General features: G+C 42.6%; 1 protein-coding gene across 11 annotated transcripts in view; it reads left to right on the top strand.

Annotated features, from left to right (window-relative positions):
- The window catches only part of znf512b (zinc finger protein 512B), a 50,580-nt gene that overhangs the window by 10,248 nt on the left and 19,679 nt on the right, over window positions 1-20,653 (top strand). For 5 of the 11 annotated variants that reach the window (XM_086213819.1, XM_086213817.1, XM_086213818.1 and 2 more), the window contains 3 exons: window positions 19,438-19,517; window positions 19,653-19,781; window positions 19,988-20,163. In XM_086213819.1, the coding sequence (XP_086069945.1) occupies window positions 19,438-19,517; window positions 19,653-19,781; window positions 19,988-20,163 (385 nt within the window). Of the gene's footprint in view, window positions 1-5,000; window positions 5,104-11,476; window positions 11,738-18,806; window positions 18,931-19,437; window positions 19,518-19,652; window positions 19,782-19,987; window positions 20,164-20,653 lie in introns of those variants that run through there. The other 6 variants (XM_086213821.1, XM_086213820.1, XM_086213822.1 and 3 more) reach the window with 6 other exon arrangements.

Below are 20,653 nucleotides of genomic sequence, written 5' to 3'. Positions count from 1 at the left end.
TGACCCCCCGGGGGAGTGGCAGGGTCCCAGGCTAGCAAGTCCCAGGTACTAAACAATCCACCTCTACCTCCTTCTCCACCCCCCTCCCCCTCCCTCCCTCCCTCTCCCCGACCCCCCTCCCTCTCCAACCCCCACCTAACCTTCCTTCCCCACCCTCCTCCCAGTGTCCGGGGGCAAACATGCCCCAGCTGCCACGGCAGGCCCCGGCATGCCCCACCAGTGCCCGGGGACCGGGCGAGCACAGCCCCCCCACCGCAGGACCCCATCGGGGGACCGGCGCGGATCCCCGGCACCAGGGCCCTGGGCCCCTGACTCCCCCATACCGGGTGGAGGCCCCGACCCAGCCCAAGGACCCTCAACCCCCAATCCCACAGGGTGCCGCCATGATAGGGGCAGCCGACCCCCACACCGTCCCGCCACAGGTGAGACCCAAAGCAGCCCCGGAAGGCGGTAACCCCAGGCCCACCAGCCCAGCAAGCCACTGGACACCCAAGGTAGCCAGCGTCCATAGCCACCCGCACCGGGGCCAGGGCCACAAAGCCCAGTCCCCCCCATCAAAACTATGTGATGGATTTAATTATCCGGGACCAGATTTGTTCGAACTCTGACTATCGACTTTCCTCCCAAGCAGACATTCTCTCCATGGAAATGTGGTCTAATAAAAGGTTTCTATATTGAGTAATGCTTAGGTTATTCTTGGATTTCCAATTAATCAGGATGGCCTTCTTTGCGATGCTTAGAGCAGTGAGAAGCATGCAGGATTTGTTTACTTCCATATTAACATCAGTGAGGTCACCTAGCAGACAAAGTGAGGGGGAGGTGGGGATGGGGTACCCTAACCACCGTGATAGGTCTTTACAATCCCCCTGCCAAAAATTGTTAACAGGTGTGCAAAGCCAAATAGCATGCAGATAGCAGTCTGGTGAGCCAGTCGCACAATATGGACAAGTGTTTGTTTGTGTGAGGCCCATCTGGAACATCCTTTGTCCTGTAGAGTGTGTTCTGTGGAGAATCTTGTAATTTATTAATTGTAGGTTACCACTGCGAATCATTCTAAATGTGTTGGAGCAGTTTTGTATCCAAAAGTTAGGGTCTGGGTTGATCGACAGATCTTTCTCCCATTGATAGAGATTGTAAGATCTGTTGTAGATCCTATTGAGTTAATTTTAGACAGTAGCTTCGGGGGTGAAATTTGTAAAAAATCTGTTATTCTGGGTGGAAGCTCGAAGTCGAACTGGGTAAGGTAAAACCGTTCCTGAAATATAGATTTGAGCTGAAGATATTCCAGAAATTTGTTTTTGTTAAAACCACAATTCCCTGTAATTTGGTTGAATTCTATGAATTCATTGTCTGGGAAGATATGCTCTAGATTTTTAATCACTTTATTGGCCCATGCAGCAAAATGTATTGTTTTTTTTATTTTGCAGGATGTCAGGATTGTTCCAGATAGGTGTGAGCCTGCAAGGGGTGTGAGATAGCCCATTGCTTTTGAGAAATTCCCACCAGGCTATGAGGGTGTTGCTGATGCAAATATACTTGAAGCAGCTGTGATGCTTGATAACAGGGCTGATAAAAGGTAGATCAGAGATTTGGATTTCTTTGCAGAATGTTAGTTCAATATCGAGCCATGCTTGGTCTAATGAGTTTGGCTTTAACCATTTTAGTATGTATTGTTATCTTTTGGCCAAGTAGTAATTATAAAAATTTGGTAGTTCCACGCCACCATAGTCTTTACTCTTTTGTAAAGTCTTTAAGCTTATACGTGGTGGTTTAGCTTTCCAGAGAAATTTGTAGATGTTAGAGTCGAGTGTTTTGAACCAAGTCTGGGGAGGTCGGGTCGGAACCATCGAGAAAACATCGTTGATTTTTGGCAAGATCATCATTTTCACTTTTGCTATTCTTCTCATAATTGATATGGGTAGTGTGCGCCACCGGGTGAGGTCGTCCTCTATTTCTTTAATTAGGGTGGTATGATTTAGCCGTGTCAAGTCAGACAGTTTGGCAGAGATGTTGATGCCCAGGTATTTAATGTTTCCTGGCCGTCGTGGTGCAGCGAGCGTACTCTGGAAACCTGAGTTGATGGGAAGAACAGTTGACTTGCTCCAATTAATTGAGTAGTCAGAAATGTTTGAGAATTTATCAATGAGTGCTATCGTTTCAGGGAGAGGTGATAGTGCATTTCGTAGGAAAAGTAATACATCATCAGCATAAAGGCTTATCTTATGGTTCACATTTGTAGTATCAATTCCCTTGATGTTTTTGTTTTGCCCGACTGCAGCTGCGAGTGGCTCTATGAATATAGCAAAAAGGGAAGGGGAAAGTGGGCAACCCTGTCTGGTTCCTCTTTGGAGAGAGAAGCTTGGAGAAGTTTGATCATTTGTTGTGACACAAGCACTGGGAGTGCGGTAGAATGTTTTGATCCAGTTTACAAAGTTATCTCCAAACCCAAACTTTTGTAATGTGGTGAGTAGAAAATTCCAATTTACCCTGTCGAATGCTTTTTCTGCATCTAGGGAGACAATTATGGCATCCTTGCTCTGACTGTTACAGTAGTCTATCAGGTTGATAAGTCTACGTGTGTTGTTGGTAGAGTGCCGTCCTTTCATAAACCCGGTCTGGTCAGGATGTATTATGTGAGGTGTTACTTTTTCGAGCCTTCTAGCTAGTGCCTTGCAGATGACTTTAATATCTGCTTTTATAAGTGATATTGGACGATAGCCTGATGGAAGTGCTGGGTCTTTGTCCGGTTTAAGGAGAAGTCTAAAAATTGCACGGTTCATGTCGGGTGGAAGGGTCGAGTTTTCCTGTATTTCAGTGAACATTTTGTAGAATATTGGTGCAAGCTCAGGCCAAAACTCTGTAGAATTCTGCAGGAAAGCCATCCAGTCCCGGGGCTTTCTTATTTGGCATATGTTTAAGGGCTTCTTGAAGTTCCTTGATTGAAATAGGTGACTCCAGAGCCATTATTTGGTCTTGATTTAATTTTTGCAAGTCAATTGTGCTCAGATAGGTTTCAATGCTAGATTTGGATGGGTTAATCTCAGGTGAGTAAAGTTTTTTTTTATAGAATTCCCTAAAAATGTAATTGATTTCTTCTGGGTCACAGGTTGTTTCCCCATTGGAGTCCTTAATGGAGGATATTGTTGCTCTTTCTTTTTTTCTGTTTTAGTTGGTTCGCTAAAAATCTGCTGGATTTATTGTTATGTTCAAAGTTCTCCAAGCGTAGTCTCTGCAGCTGAAATTGTTTGATGTTGATTAAATCATTTAGTTTTAGTTTTAATTCCCTTAATTCTCTCAGTAGGTGTTCCTCTTGGGAGGCGGCATGAGTTGTCTCCAAGGCTTCAATTTTTTCATTTAATTCTGTTTCAAGAGCTTTCTCCTGTTTTTTCTTATATGAAGAGTAAGATATTATTTTGCCCCGCATGACTGCTTTTGCCGCCTGCCATAGCACACAAGCTGAGACATCAGGCTGGTCATTTATCTCACAGAATATTGTCCATTCCTTCTGAAAGAATTTAATAAAATTGGGGTCCTTGAGCAATGATGTATTAAATCTCCATTGTTTAGAAAGCGGTGTTTCTAGAGTGTCAGAGTGACTGGTGTGTGGTCGCTAATGGCAATAGAGTGAATCTTGGTGTCAAAGACATCCTTCTCAATTGAGTTACTAATTAAAAAGTGGTCCAAACGAGAGTAGGAGTGGTGCGCTGGCGAGTAGTAGGTGTATTCCTTCAGCGTGAGCGCCAAGCATTGCAAAGACCGAAATCACTCATGCACTGCTTTTTTATGTCGGATGATTGGCAATTGCGCTGACTAGTTGATCGACTGATTCTGTCCACTTGTGGGTTGAATACCAGGTTGAAGTCCCCTCCCACTATGAGTGCTGTGTCTGAGTGGGCTGAAAGTGCAGTGGGTCACCAATGGTGTTTTTACAAGTGAACCTGACGTTTTTTTTAATCAGAATGGCTACGCCTCTTTGTTTGGTGTTATAACTAGCTGTGTATGTGTGCGGGAACTGTGGGCTTAATATATGATTACCTGTTTTAGGTAAATGGGTTTCCTGTAATAGGACAATGTCTGCTTGTAAATTTTGTAGGTGTGTTAAAATTTGTTGCCGTTTTTCACGTGAGCCAATTCCATGTACATTCCAAGTGACAAACCGTAGTTTGTTAGTAAACTAAACTAATCTACTGAGTGTAAATTGTAATAAGTAGGTGAGTGAGCAAAAGAACTGTACCTGTATCTTTGTGCGCACGCGTGTGTGTGGTGGCGCCAAAGAGGATGAGAGTGCATGTGTGTGGCAAATGTAAAAATATTATATACCTGCACTCCAGAACATATAATCATCACATTTAAAAATAACATGTTACACAAAACAATGACAGGAAAGACAAAGGGGTGACATAAATACAAACTCGTGATTGAACTTGGCATGTAGCAGTCTACCATGTGCGTTTTTATGTTTTTAGGTTTAACACAGTATTGAAAGAGAAAGAAGAAAAAAAAACTATGAATGAGAGAAATTGGTGTTACCTTCATCCATAACCTTAATCATGCTAATACCATCCTCGGCTGAATCCGGTGAGTTCCGTGTGGAGAGAGGAGACGCGCTTTAGTAGAGCCAAGGGGTGATCTCCGGATCACGGAACAACTGGCCGTTAACATACAGTTTATCCACCGCGATGACAGCGCGGGATCCACCGTCGATGAACCTCTTCCTGACAGGGAACAGGCGTTTGCGGCGCTCCAGCATCTCCTTAGGGAATTGATCGTTCACGCTGAAGTCCGTTCCTCTCAGCTCCCTGCCTCTTCACCAGCTCCTTCTGCTTGAAGTGTTCGAACTTCGCAACGATGGGTCTGGGCCACCAGTTATCTGGTCTCTTCCTTCCAAGGCGATGCACTCGGTTGGAAGGTGATGTTTTTCACGGTCTCCATCGGAAGTTTTAGCTGTTTGTGGAGGAAGTCGTTGATGGACATCTCGGGTTCTTCCTCCGTCTTCTCAGGTATGCCGGAGAATACCAGGTGCTCCACATGCTCCTAGCTTGGATGTCGAGGATTGCCTCTTTTATCCATTTGTTCTCCGCTGTCATCTCCGTCGCCCCCTCGGTGAGTGATTTAATGGAGGCTTTAAGGGCTTGATTTTCAGCGGCCAGTGAAGCCACCTGTTGCTGGCTGAATTCCAGCGACTCATGGAGAGCCTGGAACTCTCTGTGGAGGATTTCCACTAGAGAGAGTCTTGTGTCTAAACTTGTAAGTTTCTTGTCTATTGATTCCAGGATGTCTTTGAAATCCTTATCAGGCGATGAGGGTGCGCTGGATGGTCGGCTTCTTTTAGGAGGTGGGGTCGCCGCGTTGTCGGTCTTACCCATGACCGGTGGTAGCACTCGTCGACGTACTCCTGCAAACTTTCCACTGTCTCTTCTTCCATATTTATTTTTGAGGATTGTTTGTGAATGAGAGAGTTGAAAATCTCTTACCGTAGTTTGAGTTTTTGATGAATCTAATTGTGTAAATTGGCGTTAAGGAGTTAGCTTGTTTTCGAATCTTCAGATATGTGCCGCCATGTTGAATCACGCACAAGTGTGACGTTCACTCTGACATGCTCAGTTTGCATGATTAATGAATCATTGTGTGACACTGAGGCTTCACCATTCCAATTATACATGATGCTAAGTATTTGTTAGTCCCTCCAGAAAAATGTGATGCATAATCAGCAAAAGTCTACACGTTTATGTGAGGGTCACATTTTTCAAAGATGCCGCATTTTTGCGTCATAAATCGCTGATTACCACACAAAATGTTCAAAATATGCGGGCTTGCATGATTTCATTATCCCAGCAAAAAAGTCACAGATACTGTATCTTTGCAGAAATTTGAAAAAATTTGCATTTACTTAACACAAGATCAATCATTGTCCTCCTGTTGCCTTGGGAACTTTGTGAAGTGACATCATTGCAAAGCTGCAAACCCTGAAGAAGATATGAAGTTCGCACATCATTCTCATTTGCAAGCAAAAATAAGTTTGGAAGTTGTTTGGCTCGTTAATGTTTTGTAAGTTTGAGCCTTGTGTTTATTTAGGTCTGAAATAAAACAGTTTGAGAACTTAATTATTCCCAGTAGTTTCTGTGATGCAGTATGCTTGCTTATCATAAGAAGTCATTAGAAATGACTCTTTACATTAAGGCAGCCTAGTGAAAACAGAGTGTTGGGGGAATCACTTTTTTCTTATTCATCAAACTGCAGTTTTTGCAAATTCATGCAATTTCATTGCACAGATGTGCATAAATATCCTGCGTATCCCAATTACATTTTTAAGAAAACTTGCCACATAATCAGGGATTGTTCCCCACAACAATCACAAAACACTGCATTTTTCTGGAAGGACTGATTTGTAATTTCCTTCTTCCATTGAAACATTGAAAAATCAGGGATGCATGCAGCTTGTAGGGGATGAGACAGCACATTCCCTCTACGGTACCTTCATCAGCATCTGAGAAGATGTTTTTGTTTTCACCTGATGAACCATTCCAACACGTCTCTGTCAGGATTTGGGGGTTGAGGATGGTGAGGGAATGATGGAGACCCAGTTGCAGACAGTGTAGGGCGGTGCACAAAAGAGGTTTATTGAGACGGGGGAACTGGAGATGGGGGAACTTGACGACTGTAGATGGGGTGTGAGGGCGAAGGCTGGAGACGTGGCGTGAGGGCGAAGGCTGGAGACGTGGCGTGAGGCTGGAGACGTGGCGTGAGGCAGGAGGCTTGACTTGAGGTTGAGGACTTGACGTGAGGTTGAAGACTTGACGTGACTAGAGACAGAACTTGAGACAAACCATGAACCTAACAATACAAGACAGCAGAACTAACAGCAACAAACAACCAGCGACAACGACAATGACCCAACAACATAACTGAGGAAAACACACAGGTTAAATACAAGAGGGGAAACAAGACACAGGTGGTGCAATCACCCAGGTGAGACACATGAGGTAATCACAGAAGGGAGGTCAGGAAGACAGGACATGACTACAAAATAAAACAGGAAGCACGAGACAGGGATCGTGGCAGTCTCCCATTGCCACCAATCAAGATTATGTGGGATATTGGTAGTGTACAAGCAAATGCACTCTGAGCCACAGAGCCCTCAGCCCATCAGCTGATACTCTTAAGTGGAAATACACCCTGCTGTGTGTGCTAACATCCGCACATCACTTACATAAACTGACACCAGTCTTTTTTTTGATTTAACAAAAGTTTCTGCTTTAGTTCATATATGCTGGCATTTATCCTTTGAAAAGACATTTTACTGTGGGACCATTCAGTTTTCAGTCATTCTGCTGTAATTTCCATGAGCCAAACACAAAGAATATTTCAGTCTGAATAATATTGTCACAGTCTGCACCAGTCAACCTGGCGTTTATATTGCTCCTCTCCAGTCACTCATTACCAGATTTTTCTTAGATGTTTCCATGAGACTCCATTCAGACTGATCTCCCGGTTGTGACTTTGCTTACTTCAGACTATCAAATCTGCTAACATTATGAATAGCTGAATTCCAACACATCAACTGCTTCAGCTTCCATTTATTGATCCTTCTGGTGGATAGATTGGGTACTGCAACTGAGTTTACACATTCAGTGCTTAGGTGCATTCACAGTTTGACCCACATCCACTATGCCATTGCGAGGGATATCAGCCCACGGATCGGCCATGGAACAATCATTATTGTCCTCCTCTTGTAGCTTTATCTGTAAGGTGTAGAGCATAGTGGTGCAGGCGCAAAAGCTGTGCAAGGTTTCTAGGCAACATAGCCAAAATAACTAAAGCATTCAATTTTTTTTTTATTTTGAAATTAATACCTGTTCATAAAGCTGGTATCCCCATCTGACTTCTGAAATTCCACCATGAATGGCTCCTGTAATTGTTGTAACATTTCTTTTACAGGAATTCAGAAACAGTGTTTCTTTCATGTCTTCCCAAAAGTACCTAGACAGTTTGCATGTAATGCTTCTAGTTACACATATTTCGTTGATGGCATGTTGACAGCAACCAAAGTTGAACTTAAAGTACAGCAAATGTGGAAAATCTTGGCTAAGGGTGACACTTCCCCCTAGTTGGGTGCCATTGCTCTTGGTAGAAAATGGCACAGCCAATTAGGTATGGGCATTGATTATCGGGTATTGATTGGAATCAGGACGAACATTCTACGGAAATCGTTCAGATTTCTAAATTTCGATTCCTAGTTTCAATACCCAGTCCGCCGAAAAAAGACGCTGCAGATCACTGATGAAGAAGAAGCCGTCAAGCAGTGTGCGAGGAGCTATGGAAAGTGTGCAGTGACGCTGTAAAGTATGGCTTCATTTAAAAAGTTAAAATAAATGACAAGTCAGCTCAGTGCAACACTTGTAAAAGGATTATATCATGCAAAGAAGGGCGACCAACATGATTAAAACACCTCTGGGGTCATGGTGTTGAAATAACAGAGTGCCCCATCTTTGATATGCTGCACCGGCTTTCCTCCGTTGCCTCTCTTCCTCTGGGTCTGACCCTCAGCCTGGCATCGCTCTATTGGGTAAGTAAAATGATGAAATGCATCTTGTGCCAAAATTGAGGTAGCTAACAATCTACACCTAGTGAACGTGTGCTCGCCACTTCAGGAGACAGTATCCGTCCAGAACACTTGCACACACTGCCTGAGAAGGCAGATAAGATCATATTCCTCAACAAGAACTGTTTCTGATTTTATACTTTACCTGCTAACCTGGACTGGGTTGTACAAGTGGTTCCTCTTTGTTTGTTTGATATTCTGCACCAGGTTAGCCCATCTGTGGGAGCTCAGTAACATGATTAAGTGCCTTCAGCATCAGACACTCTCTTTTGAAAAGTATACCCCTGTGAGAAGAAAATTCATAACATTTATGTTCAAGTTCATAGATATGAGATTTATTTAGTAGCTGAAAAAAGCTGTTGTGCCAACACAACCAGGAGAAGAGATTAATTCAGAGATTTTACAACTAATCCATCTGAAGAAAGGACTTTTGGCCTTTGAGGCCTAACACCCCTTTCTGAAGCCTGCATTTGGAGTGACCACACGCGCTTTAAACAAAGGGTCGTAAAAAGGGGGATCATTTCTGGCCACTGACCCCCCCCCCAAAACTCGCGCCCCGCTTGACTAGAAGTTCACGTGCTGCGACGCTATTGGCTGAGAGCCAGTACGCCCCACAGGAAGGGACATCACTGTCCCGACCAGATAAAGTCAAGAAAAATCCAACCTCTTCGGTGCTCTTCGGACCTTTTTGCACCTTGGCCTGGAAGTGGAGTGACGGACAAAGCAAGGCAAGGACAAGGACACCCCCCCCCGGTCCACTCATCCAGACAAGACACCATTGAGCCAACTGGTTCCCTGGTGAACCAAAGCTCGGCCAAGCTTGTTCACCCCTCCACCAGTAAACTTCAGCAGATCCTTGCAGGCTGCCCGCCGTTGTTTCTGTGAACCACCGAACCAAACCCGACCCGCAACCCGGACCAGCGGAGATTGAATACCTTATCGTCCCACCAGACCAAGTAAGGATTCCCCTAACTAGGCATTTTCTGGGCAGAGAAATAGCTTAGTTGTGTTTTTATAGTGTCTATGAATGCACTGTGTGACGGACGTCCTGTAAACAGCAGACACTATTATATGGCATTACGCCGCAACTACCAAAGTTGATTGTTAATAACTGTAACATTTCAAGAAGGTGCTACATGTTATTGATTCTGCACAAGTGTGTTAACACACATTTTTGGGTTTACTTCTGTCTTCCCTCTATCTCTATCTCTCTCTTTCTCTTGCTTTTGCTAAGCTGTTTGGCTTACTAACTGACTGCTCCGCGATTTATACCTCCACGGTGCTAACTAGCGGCTAGCTAGCCTCAGCTGTTAGCCTCAGCTGTTAGCCTCCACTGCTGACGCTAACTGGTTGCTAGGCAACCAGGTTCCACCCTCCCCTCCTCCTTCTCTCTTTCACACACACATACACACACACACACCAACTCCCTCACTCCCACACACATACACACTCACACATGTTATCACTTTGTATCTTTTGGTTAGATAGAACCATGATACCAACGTGTTGCTGATCGATTGATGCATTGTGTTTAATAAACATTTTTATTCATAAGAAAGAAGTCGTAGTGTCTTTTGTGTACAAAACTGTGATCACGTGTCTAAGTGATAGCCAGTGCTCGGATCTCACCCTTCTAAGATCAGAGTCATCCCTATTTGGTTGATATTACCGAATATTGACTGTTTAGTGGATAAACTCTGTTTGAGACCGATAAATTTTCCCAAACTTGGTCAACATTTTAGTTTCCCTGAACTCGTCAGGGTAGTGCCCCGAATAATTAATATTTAATATTAGTAATTTTATTCAATAACCAATAATTATATTAATAATTATTGAGTATTATCATTTTTTACCAAATTGCTCCCCAGGGCACAACACAGCCCTGTGAGAAAATCTTAGTAAAATTCGTAAAAAGTTCATTGAAATAAAATAAATTAAAATTTCATGCATAGTTCATGGATGGTTCAGACTATTTCATTCAGAAAGACGTGGTTAGCTAGCTCATTTAAAATGTGAACCTTTTTTTGACCCTGCCTTTTAAAAGAATCGGAATCGAGAATCATTAGGAACTGTAATCAAAATGAGGAATTGGAATCGGTATCAGAACGTGAACCCAAAACCGAACCGGAATCGTTCAACTTTAAACCATGCCCAACCCTACAGCCAATGTACATCACGTGTGAGCAGCTTACCTCTTCATGTGTTATTCATACATAGGATCAAACTTCAATACTGTGTGCTTTTCCACAGTGCTGGTGGGGCTGACATCACCATGCTACACCAAACAATTTAGAGGAACAGATTTGGTGTTTAGGGTGACCTGCTATTCCTTTCTCTGTCTATATTTCATTGTAATATAAAATGTATGGCATAGTTCTGCAGCGTTTTGTCTCCACCACTTACTTACTTATTATATAACACTACTAATTCTGTCAGCTCCCAATCTATTCTGCAACCCTGTTCCACCCTGATGTTGAATTGGTGTGGATGGGAGTCATTTGTCCTCTTTATTACACATTCATTTGTCAGGCTTAAGGAAAGTAGATGGGGGGGGGGGTAGAGAAAGAGAGATTGTGTTGGTGAGTCACTGTCTATAAGGACAGCATTGCAAACAGTTTGGAGCAGGCATTGTCTGTCTGGCCTGTATATACTGCTGCTGTTGCATTAAAAAATGCTTTTCATGGGTGCCTTTATCACAGTGGTGCAGTGGTTAGTACTGTCGTCTCACAGCACGAAAGTTCCGGGTTTGAGTCCTCTTCTTCTTCTTGTAATGTGTGTATACAGTGGGCAAGAGGGTCAAAAATCATTGGTGTTGGTGGTGCGCGTTGGTGCTTCACATTTTATTTTACATTGATTTTTATTTTGTGCGTCTTTGAATTTTATTTCGTCATTTTTTTTATTTCGCGAAATTTTGTGATGCGAAATTTCGTAACACCCCTAATCTCCTCTCCTTTTAGAGGATGGTGTGGTCTTGTCTTACTATGGAGACCACTAAGATTCTTCGGAGTTCCGGGTTCGAGTTCCGGCTCGGGCACAGGATCTTTCTGTGTGGAGTTTGCATGTTCTCCCTGTGCCTGTGTGGGTTCTCTTCGGGTACTCTAGCTTCCTCCCACAGTCCAAAGACGTGCAAGTTAGGTGAGTGTGAATGGTTGTTTGTCTACATGTGTTGGCCCTGCGATGGACTGGTGATCTGTCCATATTTTTGTAGGAATTTTTGTCAGGAATACAGTGGTGTGTATTTTGAAGCTGTGGGAGTTTAAGTTAACATGTGAGAAGTGAGTGTTTGAGAGTGTGTACTGTGAGAGCAGACAGGTGCCCCATTGGTTTCCATTGTAAGGTGAAAAGTGTAAAAAGTGTCTCCCCCACTTTGAGGGCTTATAAAATCCAAACCGTTTACGCTATATAAAAACTTTTAACAACTTTTAATCAGCAAAGTTTGGAGAGTCATGTATTAAGTTTTGGAAGCGATACCATGAATGCCCTAGGAGGAGATAGCATTTGTTCATGGCGCAAAATTGTCCAAATGTTGACATTCGTGTCCAATTTGTAGACGTCCTGTTGGAGTTAGGTCAGGGGTGTCAGTGTATGATGTGTCCGTTTTGATGAGAAGAATAAAACGGTGTTGGTCCCATGTCTGTAGGACGTTCCTACAGGCCATGGTTTTTTTTTGTGTATCTAGGTGGCGCTATTGAGTAGAGCGCTGTTTTTTTTTCTTAAAAGTAGAATTTTTCGCCACAGCCAATGTGTGTACCAAATTTGGTGAGCTTTTAAGGGTGATTAGGGGGTGAAATTAAGCTTTGAAGTGATTAGTGTGTCGAGCAAACACAATAGGGTCTTTGCCCCGGTGAGCCTCTGGGCTCAGGCCCTAAAAATGTAACAAAAACTCCATTGCGCCACCTAGGTACACAAAAAACACCGCCACGGCCCGTAGGCATGTCATACAGACATGGGACCAACACCGTTTTATTCATCTCATCAAGACAAACAAATCATACGCTAACACTTCTGACCTAACTCCAACAGAACGTCCACAATTTGGACACAAATGTCCAATTTTGGACAATTTTGTGCCCCGAATAAACGCTATTTCCTCCTAGGGCGTTCATGGTTTCGCTTCCAAAACTTAATACATGACTCTCCAGACTCTGCTGATTAAAAGTTTTTGAAAGTTTTTTATATAGCGTAAACGGTTTGAAACAAATGCTATCTCCTCCTAGGGCGTTAATGGTATCGCTGCCAAAATTTTTATATATCAGTCAGGACACTTTGGCGATCAAAAGTTGTTTTTATATGACTCACTCGGTTTCCATTTTATACGCCATCAAAGTTTAGACACTTATAATGGAAACCAATGGGGAGCCTGTCTCCTCTCATGGTACATACTGTCAAACACTCGCTTCTCACGTCTAACCTTAAAGTCACACAGCTTCACAAAACACACTGCTGGATTTCTGACAGAAATTCCTACAAAAACATGGTATTATGTTCCACTTTTGACCAACGTATGTAGAGTTACTCCACTTTTTCACACTAAAATCTTGTTAGGGCCTGAGCCCGGAGGTACTACGGGGAGAAGACCCTATTATGTTTGCTCGACACACTCGTTAGGGCCTGAGCCCGGAGGCACTCCGGGGCGAAGACCCTATTATATTTGCTCGACACACTCATTAGGGCCTGAGCCCGGAGGCACTCCGGGGCGAAGACCCTATTTTGTTTGCTTGACAAACTCGTTAGGGTCTGAGCCCGGAGGCACTCTGGGGCGAACACCCTATTATGTTTGCTCGACACACTCGCCACTTCAAAAGTAAATTTTTAGGGCCTGAGCCCAGAGGCACTCCGGGGCGAAGACCCTATTATGTTTGCTCGACACACTCGCCACTTCAAAAGTTAATTTGACCCCCTAAACATGCTCAAATCTCACCAATTATTGGACGCGAAACCGGTCTGGTGAAAAATTTGATAATCAAAACCAATTTGGGGGGGGGGGGGGGGGATCTCAATCGTGCCACTTTGGCACACCAAAATTTCAATAACTGCCCGTAGGAATGCCAGACAGACATGTGACCAAAACTAATTTATTTGTCTCATCAAGACGCACAAATCTTACACGACACCCTTAACCTAAAAACAACAGGAAGTCCCCAAAATGGACAAAACCGTCAAAATGTGGACATTTACACACCCCGAACAAACGCTATCTCCTCCTAGGGCCTAAATTGTATCGCTTCCAAAATTTAATACATGACTCAGGACACTTTAAGGATCAAAAGTTGCTAAAAGTTATTATATAGCGCAAACGGTTTGGATTTTATACGCCTTCAAATTTGGAAACACATTTTTTGTTTACAATGGAAACCAATGGGGAGGCTGTCTACTCTCATGGTACATACTCTAAAACACTCACTTCTCCCTTCTAGATTAAAACTCCCACAGCTTCCAAAAACACACCACTGGATTCCTGACAAAAATCTCTACAAAAATATGGTATTATATGCCACTTTGGACCAACATATGGAGAGTTATTGTATTTTTACACTCTAAAAATGTAAAAATCCTGCTTTGCTCTCCACTTTGTGCGTTCACACCAAATGCGCATGTGAATTTTACGTCGCATTATTCGCGCAAATTTTACTGCCGTATCATTTTAGTGTCCATTTGTGTCATTCGCGCAAAGACGCAAATTCGCTCCCCACTGTCCAAAGACATGCAACAGGAGACTAGGCTAATTCGATACTCTAAAATTGACTCTAGGTATGACTGTGAGTGTGAATGGTTCTTTGTCTATATATGTTGGCCCTGCGATGGACTGGTGACCTGTCCAGGATATACCCTGCCTCTCACCATCCCGCTGGGATAGGCTCCAGCCCCCCCCTTTGGTGACAAAGAGGCAAAGAGGAAAGATATAACTGATGGATAGAAGGCGCCACAAGACAGAAACTTTCAGGAACATGGGAAGTGACTGAAAATGGCTGAGATTGAAATGTTGTAAGTTGAATGAACTGAGTGTGGCTGGAGAGATATGACTTGAGCAACTTTCGAGGTATGTCAGTAATACCAATGAGGTCTAGTCTGTCAAGGATGATGCAACCAGAAATTGTGTCAAAGACTGCACACAGATCGTGGAGGATGAGAGTTATTCTGATTCTGGAATATCCTGCTATGAGGAGGTTGTTGTGTGTGACCTCAATAAATTGCTTGCAAAAATTATTGTCATATATTGGAGTATGAACCTGAGACCTAACTTTCTTTTTCTGGATCTTAGACAGAGTAGATTTGAAATATGATGCAAGTTTTTGAACTCATTGGGGTCAGCATCAGGTTTCTTGATTATGGGAGTTATTGCAAATTATTTGAAAACATGAACTGTAAAAACAATTTTGCAGCATCATCTTGATATGAGCTGCAAAATCATTTTGCAGCTGCAGAGCTAACTTATACTGCAAAATTTTATAATGTAAGATTTTTAAAATATTATTAAGGCCCATAACTTCTAAATGCTTATGTTTCTTTACATGCAAGAGGAGGTTTAATGGCACTAAAACTTTATATTTCACTGTTAAGAAGTATATATGAGGTGTATGTAAGGGTTTCGCATTGATACAGGGTTAGGGTCAGGGTTTGTGCCCTAACCCAAAGTGGCAATATTTTACATGTAATGAAATAGAGAATGTGAGAGAGATTTGAAGTTTCAAGAAGTTAAAGGATGTGCCAAAATGTGCACACAATTTATTATCTGCTGAGATTGAGGAAGTAGTGATACTGTGTCCTCTTGTTATAGAGTCATGTTAGTAGAAGAGAGTGGCATTTGTTTATGTGTGTGCTTTGTCTCTCTGAACTCAGATATGTCCAAACCCTACTGTGGAGACACAGACAATGGCTCCTGTGTGATTGTTGTGGAAAACAAACAACTGTTCTGTGAATGTGTATTTCACCATTATGCTCAGGGGGAGCGATTGGAGACTAGCTAGAGAACTTAAAGGTTATTTGAGATCATTAGGCAGCTGCCAGCATGCCTGACTTCTCTTCTCTTCTCTTCTCTTCTCTTCTCTTCTCTTCTCTTCTCTTCTCTTCTCTTCTCTTCTCTTCTCTTCCCTTCTCTTCTCCATTGTGGAGGAACAGTTGGTCTGCTTTTTTAATACCAAAGCAATAGTTTTGTGTAAAAGTAAAAATAAGTAAAAAATACTGAGTAATTTTTTTGAGTACACATTTTCCCTCTGGAGAGAAAGATATTTTGACTCTGAACATCTTGCCTGCATGTACATAACTCTTTCCATTGTAGCTTGCTGTATGTCGGCCTAATTGTTCTGCATGCTGCCGAGAGGCCTCTAATAGGGATATTAAGACAAGTGGATCTTATTCCCATAGCAACAAGAGCATATCGTTCTTAAGAGCAGAATTCATTAATTATGACTTTCTTTTACCAGACCTTTATTTTCTGAGACAGGAATTAGAATGCATGCAAAATTTCCTCCATGGCACAAGAGCTGCACCACTGACTGTCTCACCTCTCCAGCTGCTACCCAGACAGCTGAGAGAGAAATGCTATATTGCCGGGAGGATATTATAGTTTTTCCTGATTGCTAAAACACTAAACCCCATTCTCTGAATGAAATTCCCAGTTGCCTAAACTAATTTTTTGAATCGGATCTTTTGGTCAAACCTAAAACACTATTCAAGTACCTAGACACAATTTTCTAAACTCATCCGCTCTCTTTTGCTAAACCTTAAACACATTCTCATTCACTTAAACACTCTTGGATACTCTTGTATTGCAAAATTGCAAACACTGGCAGCAAAATGCGAACACAATTCCAACACAGCTGTCATCTTTCGCACACAACAACTTAAAATTGAACACGTTTTTTTGATGTGATGAGACCAATTGGTCAGGATAAAAGTCAGTTCAGAGTGCACAGGTGACACATCTGCATCCCTGTTCAATGGACAGAAACATACAAAGAGGCAGAGGAGAAAGAGCTTGTGTGAGAGGTGGTGGACGAGAAGGTAGGGGATGGGGAAGAGACCGAGGAAGACCAAGAACAGTCATTACTGATGACATTCAGGCAGCTATTGTACACCATGTCCTTGTTCATGGGATGACAATGAGGGAAGCAGGACAATGAGTCCAACCCAATTTGAAGACATTCTCTGTGGCCAGCATCATGAGGACATTCAGAAGAAAGAACAGGTAATTTTTTTTTCACGTTTCACGCGACCTTCCTGTCACATCCTGATTTTGTCACTGTGCTGCCTGTCAGGCTTTCCCTGTAGCTTCTTGGGCTCCCTTCCAGACTAGCCAAAAGCTCCATCCTCCTTCGCTGCATTAGCGCTCAGACATTTTCCAATCTGCGCGAGTTTGTATGCTTTGCAAAAGAGACAACATTGCAATGCACGCAATGACAACACTAACGTTCAACTCGGCGACATCCATGTTGTTGTTTGTTTACATGTCAGTGTTCTGGCGCACGTTTATGTGAAATGATGACGTCAGCGTGATGACGTACGAGAGAGAAAAACACAGGCACGCAGCCCTCACAGCGGGAGTTCATTTCCTAAAACCTGCGTTGACACGCATTTTTCAGTGTGAAAAGGGTATTAGAGCACTGATGATTCCACGAACATCACTGGTCAATGTGCCATTGTGAAAGTCCTATTGTAGGCGTGCCAGCAAGGTGGCAGTGTCACCCTTTGTGCAGCCATTAGTAACAGGGGGGTTTCTCCACTGTCATGCAAACCTGGGGCCATACAACACTGGGTGGTCGACAGGATATTATGGCTGTGGGTGAGCAGCTGGATCAGCAAGCACCACATCCTGTATATGTCATAATTTGGGACAATGTGATGTTTCACCATGGTGAACTGATACATGAGTGGTTCACAAACAACCAGCACTTCATAAAGGTTTTTCTTTCACCTTACAGCCCCTTCCTGAAAAAACGAGGAGTTTTTGTATGCGTGGCGGTGAAAGGTGTATGACCAACAGCCCTACACCAGGGAAACTTTATTGGAGGCAATGGAACAGGCCTGTGATTATGTAACTGGGGAGCCTTGTCAAGGCTGGGTTCCCCCCACCCCTCATTACCTGGCAAGGGAAATTATTTCATATGACGTATGAAGTCCTGTGCCTGGACCCTGCACAAAGATATGATGTTGGAGAATGAATCTCACTGACTTTGATTGTGAAGTAATGTTCTTTTCAATTAGGTTTTGTTGTGACAGATTTGAATGCATATATTATTGACTAAGATGAATTTTTGCTAAATGCATTTACATTAAACATTTTCTGTTAAGTACATGCCCTTGATGATATGTCCTAAATTATTTTATGTAAACAAATACACTTTGATGAATATGGTTTTACTTGCTGTGTGTATGATCTGAATATATTGTTTACATTTGAACACAGGAAAGCTGGTTTTGAGGTGATAGTTTGATTTTAATAGAAAAGCTGGGGTTATGTGTATGTAGTTTGAATTTTTGATTTGTGATGATTTTGAATAGGGAAAGTTGATCCTGTGTAATAAAACATAGGGATAAAACCTACCGTGTACCTTCAGGCTCAGGCCCTAAATTTGAAGGGCAAGTTATGGGCCTGAAATTGTTTGTCCACATTAACGTGACCGACATAGATGTTTTTATCTCCGAGGCCTTTTGCCAGCGGGAGCTGTTTTTGTATGAGCATCAATGGAAGAAAATCAACTACTTTATTTGATGAAAAATCCTTTAGCCTGCTAGGCACCCAGAGTGTTCTGGGCTAGTTTGGGACCAGCCTCAATGGGCTGAACAAGGCATCCTGTCACTGCTTGTCATTGAGTTTGGAGAAGAAGAAATGGAGTTGGCACATACAGTGTCATGTTCCTCAGCATGAGAACAAAGACTTTGTAGGATCACTGCTGCTGTCCACTTCAAAACAAAGGATTGTCATGACTCTTTTTGAAGTAGTTTGTCATTTTCTAGATCTGATATGACTGAACAGGTTCATTTTCCCTGTTTCTGCTGCTATCACGCCTTGCTAGATTTATGCAAGGAAATTGAGTCAAAGTTTAACAATACTGTAAGTAATTTAGGTGAATCTTAAATTCTGTGTCATAGTCAACTGGACTGAAACAGTGCAGCTGACGACTAATACTATCATCTTCTGCCTATGCTATTCTCTCCCTTAGTAGTCTCTATTTTCTTCTCTTCCCTTTGTCACAACTCTTAGATCCACTCAGAGATAGCTAGCCTTCAGCGAGTACAAGACTGATAGTGCAGAGTTCTTATTGTTGCAGAAGTAATGAGCCAGTGTCTGTCCTTGCATGGAGAAGCATCAGGAAGCATGTGCAAAGGTAAAGCTATAAACATAGTGTTTAAAAAAAGGAAAGCAGCAGCATGAAAAGTGGAGGGAAGGGCAACAGACAAGGAGCTGAGTCAGTCATTTTACTGTGTGCTGTGTCAGAGGTTCACACAGGAACTAGCGATTTATAGTTGATTTATTTGTATCAATAGAGGGCATTTATACACCTCTCCCTCTCTTTCTCACTCCCACAAACACACACTGCTGACAAAACAAACCTATTCATGTAACCATATGTAATTACTTTAACCATATGCTTGTACCTTTGGAGGGGTTCTTGGTGCTTGCTGAAGTGTAAAAAAAACATCTAGAAGTACTACTGTAGGATCAAGAGATATTAAGAACACAATTGGTCTGATTTAAAATTATGTACTTTATTTTAATGTTAAACTTTGTTTTTTAAAATTTTTCTTTGTCATAAGTATGAGGCTATGGTAGTTTTCTTTGCTATATATAACTGAGAATTTAACTCAGAAATATTCCTCTCTTATTTTTCAAGGTCCTGCGTGTGATGAACCAGCAGAGAGCAAGAGGAAAGGTCGACCTAAAGCAGAAATACAGGACCTGAGAAGTATTCCTGTGAGTATCTTTCTTTGAACCAAGCAGGTGTTTGAAGTGGATATTTTCTTGTACAGAGTGGTATGTTTCAAATGAATGTGTACAATATGCAGTAGAAGAATAATCATTGCTTTCACTCAACTCTAACCTGAGCAGGCCCATATGATATTACAATGGAAGGAAGAATTTAAACGTCGTTCCAGGGTTAAGTGTCCATGTTCAGGCTGCTGGTTAGAGTTTCCCAGCATCTATGGCGTCAAGTACCACTATCAACGCTGCCAGGGGGTGAGTCATGAATCTTTTCTCTTCCTACCCAATGCCTCAGGGTAGACTTTAAAAGTGGATTGCAGTGACATAATGGATAATTTTCTACTGTTTGAAGAAGGATAAGGCTCACATTCCAAATTATTATTAACTGATTAGCATACATGAACTATTAGTTTTGTACATTCTTTTTAAATCCTCTTTCCTCATGTCTCTATATTTGTCAGGCCACTGTAGGGGAGAAGCTTAGTCATGGCTGTCCCTACTGTGAGGCAGTGTTTGCAACAAAGGTGCGCCTGCAGAAGCACAAGCTTTGGAACCACCCAGACAGGGTTAGTTTGGAGCCTAAGGATGAGCAGGCCAAGCTTCAAAAGGCTGCTGTAAAGTCCAACACCACAAAGAGGTAAGTGAGTTTTACTACTCACATTTGTGCCCACTGACCCACATGATGGCATTATCAAGGTCAAAGTCAGTACTGACTGCCCAAACTGTCTTCTCTAGACCCTTTTACACAGCTTGCTTAATACAGGTTTAATGTGGCTTTTACGCATACCGTAGTTCTGTATAAAATTATGGACACAAGGTGGAGGGTCAGTGTTCCCCCCCGGCAAAAACCTGCCTTTGTAGGGAAGGTCAGAGACGTGTCAGCTCTGGCGGAACCAGACAGGAGTGAAATCTCAGTAAATGGGCTGGCGTGGGCCAACGGGTTTGGGCTGTGATGTTTGATGAAATGTATTTGTCCAACCACAAAAATATAACTAATCTCAGAAGGAAAACAGCATTTCATCCTGAGCAACCACCTAACCAGCATCCAGCTTTAAAACAAGATCTTTGCAAATTTGGGAGACTATGAGGCCTGAGAGCTCCTGGCACCAAGAGCTGAGGACAAAATT

The sequence above is a fragment of the Aulostomus chinensis genome, chromosome 9, assembly GCF_037954235.1.
Source record: "Aulostomus chinensis isolate RoL2024-O1b breed Wild chromosome 9, RoL_Achi_v1.0, whole genome shotgun sequence".
Classification (NCBI taxonomy): domain Eukaryota; kingdom Metazoa; phylum Chordata; class Actinopteri; order Syngnathiformes; family Aulostomidae; genus Aulostomus; species Aulostomus chinensis.
This window is presented reverse-complemented; position numbering and strand designations above follow the sequence as displayed.